Raw genomic sequence first — 12842 nt, 5'->3', positions numbered from 1 at the left:
GAGGTGGTGTTATAGTTTCGTCCTTTTGTTTGAAAGGTGGAGAAAAAAGGAGAAAAAATGAGCCATAAGGTAAAAAGGGGGAAGAAATTTTTTATAAATTTAAGCATTTCAGTATTTATCCAACAAGAGGTATTTTTTATTTTATATTTACATTAAGAAAGGATGTGGTCGAGTTGAAAAAAAAAAAGAAAAAAAAGAAAAAAAGGGGGTACTCTTGAGACTGCAAGTAAAGAAGGTACTCAAAAAAACATTTTTGAAAGTTTGGCTTATACACATTATTATTATTATTATTATTATTAGATTAGGGAGATTAAGACTGCCATGAAGGTTGATTGGTTAGCTTATTAGGTATGATTATATTCAACACTAATTTAGTGGTTTGGTTTGTTGAATCATACTCCTAGTAAGATTATGATTATCACATATGCTTTAATAACCATTAATGCTTAGGAGGTTATGAATCAAGAGCACTGTGTAAGTACATATTTATTTATTTCGAGTGAGTCAATTATTTTTCCAATTTACATCATTCTTATAATTACGATTGGGACAGTGGAATGTATATGATAATTTATATTTTTTGTTAATAAAAAATGCAAAATCTCACTTACTTATGTATTAAAAACTGAAGAGGAGCCTTATCTTTTCAAATTTAAATTTACTGTTCAATAATAAAATTAAATTTAAGTACATTTTCAATCAAATAAAATAAAATAAAAAAAATTTATACATTCATAACTATTTATATATCTATTCTAATATTAATAACTAATATTATTATGAGTTATTCTTATTTGGAAAACCAAACAATATAATTTAATGATACAATCTGTTTGTATTATTACTGAATAGTTATCAAATTACAATTCTATTTCACCAAATAAATTAACCGATATGTAATTTTTTAATTTCTTTAAAGTTAGAATTTTTTTTTTTTTTTTTAAATGTCTATCCATCTCTTGTTATACTTTTTTTAATAATGAATATATATTTTAATTTATAAAATTAAACTAATAAAATATGACAAGAATACTCTTTCCGCTGGAGTCTCACTAATCGGAACGAAATGAAATCCGAGAAAAAAAAGTCCAACTTCAAAACCCCAACCCAAGCAACCCCTGAACCCCCCCCTCCCCCTTAATCCTAAAACCTCAACCCAAGCAAAACCCCAAAAACAGCCTGCAATCTCGTCCCTGCTAGAAAACTGTTGCCGCTTTCTTTCACAAGCTTCATACCAACACAACCCTCCTCTCTCTCTCTCTCTCGATCTTTATATTGCATGTTTTCTACAAATTATAAAATCTGATATGAAAGCTTTGAGAACTTTAAGAGCCCTGACAGTCCTGTCAACAACATCCCGCAAAGCCCGTCTAAACCCAACTCTTTTCCATCGATTCTACTCCGCCCAACCCCAGGAAGATGATCCTACCACTGCCCATGATTTTGGTACCAATAACTCTGTCTTCGACAGCTCCCAGTACTCAGTTCCTGACATTGATTTACATGACTCTGATAAAAACTCTCAGCAACCCACTTGGGATGAGAAATACAGAGCAAGAGCTGATAGAATGATCTTTGGGGAGGAGACCCAGAAACGGAAATTGAGAGTTGCGGAGAATGAGGACGAGGAGAGAAGAAGAGCTCTTGCTAAGGCCTTGCTCCAGGCGGCGCTGGAGAAAGCAGATGATGAAGTGGGGGAAGGCGAGGTGAAGGAAGAATACCAGAAGTCGCTTAATGTAGGGATTATTGGGGCGCCAAATGCCGGGAAGTCGTCTCTGACTAATTTCCTGGTTTGTTTCTTTTCCAAATTTTCCTCCTTTAGTTTTGTATTTACCTTCTTTTTTGTTTTTGGCTTAATTATTTTTGTTGTTACGATTATTTATAGTATTGAAGATGTTAATTTTGAATTTAGCGATATTGATGCTGTTTTGTCCCTGGAATACATAATAAATACACAAAGTTCACATAGTTTATTTAGAACTCTTTTCCCTAAAAAGAAAGAAACTTGAATTGTAACTGTGGCTTTTGATAATCCTAATTCCCAAAATTCATTTTGCTTCCCCTCTCCCTATGAAGAAAATATGATGTCTCATGATTTTTGTTCAGATGTCTCATGATTTTTGTTCAGATGTCTCAGTAAGTTTCCTTGTTATTATAGGTTGAGACAAAGGTTGCTGCTGTTTCACGGAAGACCAATACAACCACTCACGAAGTATTAGGAGTAATGACAAAAGGCGACACTCAAATCGTATGTTCACTAATGATTTTCTTCATATATTGACACTGTTTTATGTGCAATTTATATAATGGTCCTGATGTTATGCATGAAATGTATGGTCTGGAAAAAACCCGAAGTTTATGCAATTACCACAGAGGTAATGGCAGATGAATCGTGTATGTCCTTTACAATTCTGTGTTTTTCTCAAGCGTTTGTTATGACATTTGGTGTTCTATTAAATATTAATTTGAGCATCTTTAAGGTAAAAAATGTTTGATATTATGTCGTAGTTAACAGTGTGATAGTTTAATTTCATCAGACCTGATAGTTGTTTTTTACTTCAACTGAATAACAGTGATCTTCTGGTTTTTAGTTCGGCCTTTTTAAGGATACACCTTTGATTTTTCCCCATGTTGTGCATGTTCACATGACAAAAGCAATGCATGTTCAAGTGACAAAAGCAACTTCTGTCTAAAACTGTAAGGGCTTATTACAGCCAAACCTTTGTTGTTTGAGGATATTCAGTATATGCTTCTATTTTCTTTTCTAAATATGAGGTTAGTTCATGTTTTCAAATTTGCAAAGAGTTAAGTGTATTTACTGAACCTCAATAATAGAGAGACTTCAAGGTGGTTAAGTGGAAAGAAAGGAACAGGTTACTAGTAAATCAACTGTAAAAGGCAGTAGAATTGATCTTCTTTCAGCTTTGCAAGGATCAACCTTTTTGAACTTAACGTGTTGATAATTCCCTTTATGAAACTGTTCTTTCCTTAGATAAATGATAACTTGGTTACAAGAACAAACTCCTTAAAACCTTCTGCGTTCATTTGCATCTTCTTTAGAAAGGTGGTTGTGAACTTTGATTGTTGGGGCGCCTCATAATGTCTCTAATTTTTTGTGGTTAGGAAAAGCTACCACATCTTCACTTCCTTGAGCTTCATATTGTAATGGAACACAATCAATACATTTTGAGACTTATGGCACAGTAACTTCAAACTGGTCTTTTTGGTATTGCAATCTTGCAAGCAAATTCAGAAAGAGATCAAACTTGGCTAAGTTAAGTTTTCTAGTGGAAGTATGGCGGAGACAAATTGAGGTGATTAAGGAGGGTGAAAGGAATACTTGATTTTTTCATGGCATTGACAGTCCACTAGAGGCACAATATTCTTGATAAAACAGAGTTTAAGTGATGTAGAACAAAAAAGTTTGAAATCAAAACTTAGAAAATTTTATTAAGAAGCGAAGTAGGAGATCATGTATCTTAATAATTAAAGCAATATCTCAATATTCGAATAATAATTATAAATAGTTTACCTAAAAACAAAGATAAGTACCTTATTTATAGGTAGCAAATACATCAAAATAAGAAAGATATGTCAAAGATTGTCCCCATTATCCGCTCCTGGAGTTGAGTTCCCAGATTGATCCACGTCCTTTGTTAGTGAGGTTTGGAACCTCATGAGCCCATGGCTGAACTATGCGGAGCGAGATTCTAGCATGATCCCTTTTCTACTCTCTTCTGCAATTACAATGAAAATTACCTCATTAAGTGATGACATTTTGTATTTTCCCAAGATTTTAACTCGTACTTTATCATATTCAGGATTTAGTCCTGCTAGAAATTGATATGCACAGTTTTTTTTTTCTGAAAACTTCTTGAAACATGTTGTATTTCTTACTGCAATTTATGGTAACGCTGTGGTACTGGTCTATGTCAGCACCCTTAGACATGGTGACTGAACTTGAGAAAAAGAAGAGGAAGAAGAAGAGAGAAAGAGGGGAGAAACAGAGAAGAGAAATTTGAGGGGTAATTTTATTTCTTCGTTGATGATTACAAGCACATGGAGCATTTTATAGGCTTTAAAGCAGTAAAATCAAACGGCTTCTATGGTCAGAATCGTGTGGTCGTTTCATGTTGCAGCAGTAGCGGTGGGATTTATTGGTAATGACATCCGCGGCAGCCACGGGATCTGATGGAGTTGGTTAGGGTTTGTCAACCCTAATCCTAGCTGACTTCGATTTTTTACAAATTTGCCCCTCATTTACCCCTTTTTCTATAATATACAATTAAGGGTTTCGTGATAATACCCTTCCCTTGAGCATAATCTCGTCTTCAAAGTTGAGTTGTGGAAACTTTTTGTTGGAGAGTTCATTTTGTAACAATCTCTTCCAAGGCTATTACTGTGTTACTTGAGCAATGGTGTCTTGGGAAATATCGGTCTCCACACTTGTAGCAAACTGTTGTTGCTCTTATAGATTTCATCTCTCTTCCCGCAACTTGGGACGGTTGTTCATAATTTTTTATTTCGGATCCTTCCAAAAATTGGACAACTTTGTTAGAAAAATATGAAGTTTGAGACATTGCTATCATAAATTGTTCTTGAAGTAAGGCTTGTTCAAATGCTTAGTTGAGGGATAGTGGATTAAGCAGCCTTATCATTGGTTGCAGTTTTGGTTTGAGTCTGCTGATAAAACTGAAAATAAAAAATCTCTCGAAAAGAGTGGGGTTGTCAGCATTCATTAATGCGCGAAATTATTCCAGACGTTTTTTATATTCAATGACGGTTCTGGTATGCGTTATCTTATTAAATTCTTCAACAAAATTTTTTGTGAAGCACTCTCAAATCTTTGACAAAGTTCCATTATGAAAAAATTCCATTCAAGCTTTTCCACTTATGTCAACCATCCGTCGTACCAAATGTCTGCTATGTCACCTAGAAGAAATGAAGCAACCTCTATCTTTTGTTCTTCCGGTGACTAAAAAATATTTATTATATCTCCGAATCCAAGCGCAGGGATTAGTTCCATCAAAAAGTGGAATTTCCACCTTGGGCATGTTGGGCAGTTGACTAAAGAGGGGTGAACTGGTCAGGTTTATGGTGAAATTGGGGGTTTGGTTTGATTCAAGAAACAAATTGGGTCGGTTGGGGTCGATTCCGTTCGCGTCACTTGTTTTACCTTCAGAATTAGTCAACCCGATTTTTTTAACTTCTTCTTCTTCGTGCGCGTGGGAAGTTGGTAGAACTCCCTGCTGCTTGCTCGTGACGGCTGCGGTCAGTGACGCCGAGCTTACCATCACCTGTTGTAGTGTGCCGCCACGCAACATCTCCACCAGAAACTCAAATTGTAGTTGAGGTCTTTTCTAATTCTCGCGAACTTAGGCCACGAGGATGGCCAACCATTTGTCCAGCTCCTTCACCCTCGGCTCCGTTTGTTCTACCACAGGTACTGCCTTTCCCTTGGATCTAGAACACAAGGTGACACCGGCGTAGGGTTTGTCCGGCTTTGGCTCTCATAACACCTTGTCAGCACCCTTAGACATGGTGGCTAAACTTGAGAAATAAAAAGAGGAAGAAGAGAGAAAGAGAGGAGAAACAGATAAGGTAATTTTATTTCTTCGTTGATGATTACAAGCACATCAATGGAGCTTTTTATAGGTTTTAAAGCAATTAAATCAAACGGTCTCTATGGCTTGAATCGCTCGACCATTTCGTGCTGTAGCGGTGGCCATGGCATTTATTGATAATGGTATCTGCGGTGGCCACGGGATCTGATGCCATTGGTAAGCCAGTTCACAACCACGTCTGGTATCTCGCGTCTTGCATCTAGTGGCGTGACCTCATTCGAGTAGCGGACGGATGATAGACTATGCAACTATTGGTAGACAGTGAGACTGGATAGCACTACACTATGGGGGGACACAGAACTACTCGTGCGGTTGTACTGTGCAACTCCAGGACTGGCAGAAGTGGGTGGCACAGCTGATGACATAGGAGACTGCAACTATGCTTACTCTAGTTACTGTCGGTGATGAAGGTCAGGCTGGGGCAACGGCAGCAGTAGCAGCAGAGTGGGATGAACAGTGAGTAGATAGATGGTGGAGAAGCAGCCGGGTAGGAACCCATGCGACTGGAGGCCGGCTGGAGGATTCTGGTGCTGGTGGTGAAGCCCAATTTGGCTTCTACTGGTGGCCGGCAGTTGTGACAAAAGTGACCAGTTATGAAGGCTAGCCTAACCTGTTTAGGGGCCTTTCTTTTCTATTTTGACAATGAAGGCCAAATAAAGTTTGTAAAATAGTGTAGGATTTGTTTAACTTAGGATTCAAGTTTTATATATAGCTATGATATTCAATAAAATACACCCGAACATTCTTAACCTTATACCCTTTAATTTAATTTACACTTTCTTTAATAAATTTGAATATTAATATGAGAAAATTTGACCTCCTTCCTCTCAGGGCTGACAGCAAACTCTTTTTATACAAGCTTAATCAGGAACCCATTCTTAAAACTAGATGAAGTTTGCCATGGTTTCAGTGTTATTTATGGTCTGAATATTAATATTGGCAAATATGAGCTCGTTTTTCTCAGTGGTTATGGGACGCTCCTTTTTTATATATGCCTAATAGGGAATCCATTCTTAATACCAGATGAAGTTTGTTCTCTCTTTTTTACATATGCCTTATAGGGTATCCATTCTTAATACCAGATGAAGTTTGCTTTGTTCTCAAGTTTTTTTCTAGTCTGAATATTAATATGGGAGCTCGTGGCTCTTGGGGGTGGCGTGGACAGGCTTGTAGCATTAATGGGATGTAAAGGCTCGTCTTTACCTTTAAAGTACTAAGGCTTGCTGCTAGGTTCAAAGTTTAAGGATCCATTTATTTTGTGGACTGGTGGTGGCTAAAATTGAGAGAAGACTTGTAGGTTGGAAAACAGGCTTCTTATCTGACGAGGATAGCTTTATTGTTACTAAGAGTATTCTGCCTCATTTGTCTCTATAATATGCGTCTCTATTTTGGAACTTGGCTGGTATCATTAGTTGATTGGAAGAAGCCATTCATTGTTTGCTTTTTTTCAAAGTTTTTTCTTTTTCCCGTGGCAGGGAGGAGTTGGGGAATTGGGGGTTTTGAGATTTAAAGAAGGTGCTAAGTTGGTGGATTAGGGTGTGGTTAAACAGCCTGTGCAAAGGGATGCCCGCAATATTAGGTCCTTTTCGAGCTTCAATAGAGGCTTTTGGGTAAGTGGTTATGGACTTCTAAAATAGATTTCAGGATTGAAAATTCGAATTGCTGGATATTTAATTCTGGTTTTCCTGGAAAATACAGAGAATATTTCTTCTGGAATATTTTTGTTCTGTCTAGATAATCTCATTTTTCAACAGATGACATAAATATTTAAATGCTTGCTGATTCATTTTGTATAAGAATATTATACTGAAATAAATAACTTAGAAAATCAAACTAGAAAAGACAACCAATACTAACCAAAATAAGATTGTAAAAATCCTAAGTGATTTTTTTGAGATAAGTAAAAATCCTAAGTGATAGAAATTAGATGATACCTAAACAACAAATTCTGCATATCCAGCAACAAGCTACCAAAATAACCCTAAATCCTAATTTAACCTAAACACTTTCTTTATGCTTCTGAATCGACAATATATATAGTTGTATGTATTGGGGCGTGCGTGTTTATGGGATGTATTTTACAAAAAGAGTCTCTAAAAACCTTTTTTCCTTACCCTATTTTTCATCAGTATTCAGTAACTGGAAACATGGTCTATAACAAAGCCATTATGGACTACATAGTTTATAGTTTCCCCTGAGCAGAAGTTGCCTTTTTCTAGTAAATGGAAACTGCCATGGTCTCTTCAAGTAAATTATTATGGACCTTTTGTTCTTATCGCACAAGGGAAACAAATTGAAGTCTAAAATTATGTAACTTGAGTCTGTGAAGGAATTTTGTTTTCACTTGAGCAATCCAGATAATTTTGCCATCTTAAGATATTCTTATACTAATTGCAATCATGTATGTGCAGTGTTTCTTTGACACCCCTGGGATTACACTTAAGAACAATGGATACCCTTACAAAGATATGAAGGCTCGTGTGGAAAATGTCCGGAGTTCAGTTGAGCTATATGATGTGCTCATGGTCATTTTTGATGTGCATAGACATCTAACAAAGTAAGTAACTTTTTGTGTTTACAATATCAAAGTTCATTGTAGTGTGCATTGATCAACTCCCAGGTAAAATTTTCTGACCAAGTTTCTTTCTTTTATGATTTGGGTTGAAAGTCCTGGAACCCTCATAAGGAAAATATTTGCTATGAAGAGAGAGTTTGATATAGGAGAAAGAGAGTTGAAGACAAAACTTGGAAAAAATTTGGTAAAAACTAAATTTATGGATCTCATATCTCAATAATGAAAGCAATGTTTTAATATTTGAATGATAATCATAATGATTTATTGAATAACGAAGGTAAGGTACCTTATTTTTAGGTACCAAAATACAATCAAAATGTGATTTTTATGTCTATTTAAGAATTCCATGAAATAAGAAAATAAGCTAAGTAGAATAACCTACAGTAGCAAAGAGGTAAATAAAATCCAAAGTAATAAACTTATTCTATATAGATACTAATTTCTGAATAATCTAAGTATCTTATCAATGCATAAACGTTATAATTACATAAGTGTATCTTATTTTAGAAATATGTCTAATTTAGGACCTTCCTTTTCAGCATCATTCTACCCGAATCGGAAAAGCCTCAGCTTTAAAATGTTGAAATCGAAAAAATATCAAATTTGGGACTTGTCTTCTTAATAATTGAAGTTTTCGAAACTTGAGATTTTCGTTAGAAGACATGAATACTTCTAAAATCTAAAGGGTTCTGAAGACCTAATAAACCAACTAGGAATATGAGATTCATAAAAAGAATAATAGTCAAACTTTTCTCATTGCTGTCAGGAGCCAAATAAATTTTTGAAATAGTGTTTTTAGGTGAGGCCTCTTAAGAGGCTTTAAAATCAACGAGAATTTACAGTTTTTAACCTTGACAATATCACCATATGCAACTAAATTGAGAGAGATGATTCATTGTATAATAGAACTTGCATCATCTTTCACAATCTCTTTGGTTGTCTTACCTATTAACTTACTATTATTAGTTGGGTGGTCAATAGTGATCTCTTCAATTACCTCATTTATTAATTTGTTCTCACATGTTTGATCATTAATGATTGTGAGATCATCTTGCGCTGTAGAAATAGGTAAGTTGTGGCACCTGGTGCTTTCTCATGGTAGAAAGCTTCTAAAACAAGTCTTTTTCAAGGAGATCACCCAACGGGTATCTGAGTTTTTTTCAATTAGTTAGTTTCCAGGAAATCAATTTGAGCACAAAGTATTTATCCTTTTCAAGGAATGAGTTCAATGCATGGATTTCTATCTCTGGAGTGAGTTCAATCTGCCTCCAGTTCAGAGATTCTCTTGTTTCTCTTATGATACAATTTTCATGCCTCTCATTTCTCATTTTTATTTTCATGAGCTTTTGTCTTATAATGGCTTGACTATTGCTTAGAGTTTCCAGCTTCTCTTCAAGATTCTTGGGGCTCAGGTTTTAGTTTGCCTAAAACTTACGGTTTTTTTTTAATGTAACTTTTTCGAAAAGAAATGATATTGATAACAAAGGTAGTAACTTGTTTGCTTCTTCTGAACACATTATGATGTAGAAGTGTTCTATGTGCTTCATGACTTACTGACTTAGATGTGGTCCAACTGCATGTTATTGAGAATATCTACAGTAAGGCATCTTCTGTGCCTCTATATTAAGTTAGTAGTGGTGATAGGATTGTTCAATGAAAGATAATTTTTCAACAAGAGCCAAAAAAAGAACTATATAGCTTGGAAACTCTTCTTTACCCAAGGACTTGGTTATGATGTACTCAAAGTTATATCCTCTATGTTCATGAGTAAAAAAGCAGGCATGTATTGCTTCAGGGGCATTTGCTGAAAATCCTGCAAGTACATTTTATTTGGCATGTTAATCAGGTGCCTTTTTGCGCACTTGGATACCCTATTCCTTCATTCATATTAATACTTGGCTCAAAAGATTTTGAGTACAATGGAATCTATTATATCACCTGTAGGCCATTTTTCTCTGTGAATTTATATGAGATACAATCTTGTTTCTTAATTTCCTTAGGTGCTTAATAATCCCTGTCATTTCCCTGCTTCATATATATTTTTAATTTATTCAGGCCTGATTCGAGGGTGGTAAGGCTGATTGAACGAATGGGTGCACAAGCACACCCAAAACAGAAGCGGCTATTATGTATGAACAAGATTGATTTAATTCCAAAAAAGAAAGACTTGTTAAAGGTTGCTGAGCAGTTCAAAGATCTTTCTGGATATGAAAGGTAGAGGACTGATATTACTTCTTTTCAGATGGAATATATTATCCATGATAGATTCTGAATGCCCTTGGTGCCTTTTTCTTAGATTTAAAAGAAAAATCTACAATCGCTTCTGAAGGCCTGGTCTCATTCTTTTGTAGGGTTTTCATGATCTCGGGAATGAAAGGCTCTGGAGTGAAGGATCTGACTCAATATTTGATGGAGCAGGCATGTATCTAGTTGAAAATGGCTTATACTTGGAATTGGACTTGACACTGTTCCATTTTGGAGTGATCACTAGATGTTTTGCTTTAGGGTATCTTTCCATTCAAACTCAAGTAGATTGCTGCAGTGACAAGTAGAAGAAGTATGGAGTTATGTTCCTTGTACAAAGTTTTCTTATTAAAGATGCGACCTTCATCAAATAATTTTGTTAATTAATCCACATCTGCACGCACATAATGCTCACTAAGTAATAATAAGTTGTTTATTCTGCAGAATTTTGGGGTTTCCTGCTTGGCAGAGTTGTCAAGCCCCTGTTTAGAGGGAGGGAGAGGGTTTAACTTTCATTTGGTGAACCATCACATCCAAATGCAAGTTTTCTTGCTAAAATTATTATTATCAGTTGTAGATTTTCAAAAGGTTTTTGTCTATTGAACCCCATTTTCCGTCTGTTGCTAGGGTAAACCCTGGCTCAAAAATTTACTTTCTTTTGGGAGGCAGCTCAAAATTAACTTAATATGCTTTAGCTTATGTAAGACATTTTTTAGTGAGAAATGTCAGTTACATTTTATGTCCACATTTTTCTCCATTGTTTTGTTTTAGTATCCATCTTTTTCCCACTGAATTTTCATTTTAAACAAATTTCTAGAACATCAGTTTTGGGTTTCATCCCTGTATAGATTACATGCCTTTTTTTGGTTCCTTTTTCCTGAAATAAAGAATATTTTTCCTTGAAATGAAGAGACGTATATTGACCAGCTCTTTTCAATGCCTGAATTTGGCACATGCTCCATGAGACAATGAATTGCTTTGAAATTGTAATTCTATGATAACACTTGACTGTTCTTTTATATATATCTAACCCTGGTGTTTAAATGCATTCTCATACATAGGCAGTTAAAAGACCTTGGGATGAAGATCCTGTAAACATTAGCGAAGAAGTAATGAAAAATATTGCTTTAGAAGTTGTTCGAGAAAGATTACTAGACCATGTCCATCAGGTATCATTCTCTTTTTTCTTTTTGACTTCACGATAGGGGCAGAAGAGAAGTTCTTTCAGATGATCATTTAGGGAGGTTTTGGATAACAACAAATAATTTTTTGACTGCAGGAAATCCCGTATGGTATTGAGCATCGTTTGATGGACTGGAAAGAATTACGAGATGGTTCTCTGAGGATTGAGCAACATTTAATTACTCCTAAACTAAGTCAGCGGAAAATTCTTGTGGGCAAAAATGGGTCTAAAATAGGGTAATCTACTTCTTCCATTGCCTTTTTTTCTTCCAGCTCTTATATTTGGTGATTGTATTAGGAATAATATAGGGTTTTGTGTTGATGTAAGCATTATTGTCAGGGAAAATTTGCATCGGAATGATATGAGAATATGGCTCTCTTGCTTTTTATTTCTGAAAAATACATCTCAGAATACCCATTCACCAAGTTGAGCTGCTTCTTGTTGCTGATATTATTAATGCAGGAGAATAGGAGTTGAAGCTAATCAGGAGCTAAGATCCATCTTCAAGAGAGACGTGCATCTCATCCTCCAGGTTAGGCAAAAATGATGCAATGTGGACAGTTTGAAGTCTGAATGTCAAGCATTGTCACCTTCTTGTGCTCCTAAGCATCTGGGTATTTGTATATATGAAAGTCTTTCAGGTTCATACTTTTTCTTGCTTGTTAAATTAAACACTTAATGCCTAGTAGATCACACATGTGGTAGTGAATCACTGTATTTGGTCTGCTGAGCAAGCAAAGCTTAGGGAATCTAGTAAGAAGATCCCTTTTACGTTGAAAAGATTCTCATATGAACTTCGGAGTTTTAAGATACACGAAAAGCTGTAATATATAAATGTTGTTTATTATACATTTAATTTATTCAAGCAGTGTACTAATTCATAAATTGTCATATTGTTATTTATCACTCAGACTTTTAGTCCAAGGAGTGAACTAGACAGGAGTGTTATACTTGTTCTTGTTTTCTATTAACTATGTGTATAAATTCCAAGTAGAACTTTTTATTTACACTCATAGTATATAAATTTTAGAAAATAAAAACTAATGAGTTTTTTCAATTGGAATAATCTATCAATTTAATTACTAAACTATTAGCTATGTTTTTCCATATTTTATATTCTATTAAACTTAAAAATTATAGCAATTAGAATTAATTTTAATAAATTTAATGAAAACAATTGATTTATTTAATTATTTAAATCATAAGGATAATAATA

At 35.0% G+C, this 12842-nt stretch overlaps 1 protein-coding gene across 1 annotated transcript; it reads left to right on the top strand.

The window, feature by feature from the left end:
* The first annotated feature begins 1065 nt into the window (after positions 1–1065).
* Positions 1066–12511, top strand: LOC110809826 (GTP-binding family protein). The gene is made up of 8 exons (XM_088213700.1): positions 1066–1790; positions 2159–2248; positions 8036–8181; positions 10255–10413; positions 10551–10621; positions 11509–11612; positions 11723–11862; positions 12089–12511. Exons 1-8 carry the CDS (start codon positions 1308–1310, stop codon positions 12171–12173), a joined length of 1278 nt encoding a protein of 425 aa, XP_088069826.1. The 5' UTR covers positions 1066–1307; the 3' UTR covers positions 12174–12511.
* Positions 12512–12842: the final 331 nt, after the last annotated feature.

The sequence above is a fragment of the Carica papaya genome, chromosome 2 (genome assembly GCF_054855325.1).
Source record: "Carica papaya isolate Zhongbai chromosome 2, ASM5485532v1, whole genome shotgun sequence".
Classification (NCBI taxonomy): Eukaryota; Viridiplantae; Streptophyta; class Magnoliopsida; order Brassicales; family Caricaceae; genus Carica; species Carica papaya.
Note: the sequence above shows the minus strand (reverse complement) of the source record. Positions and strands in the feature narration are given on the sequence as shown.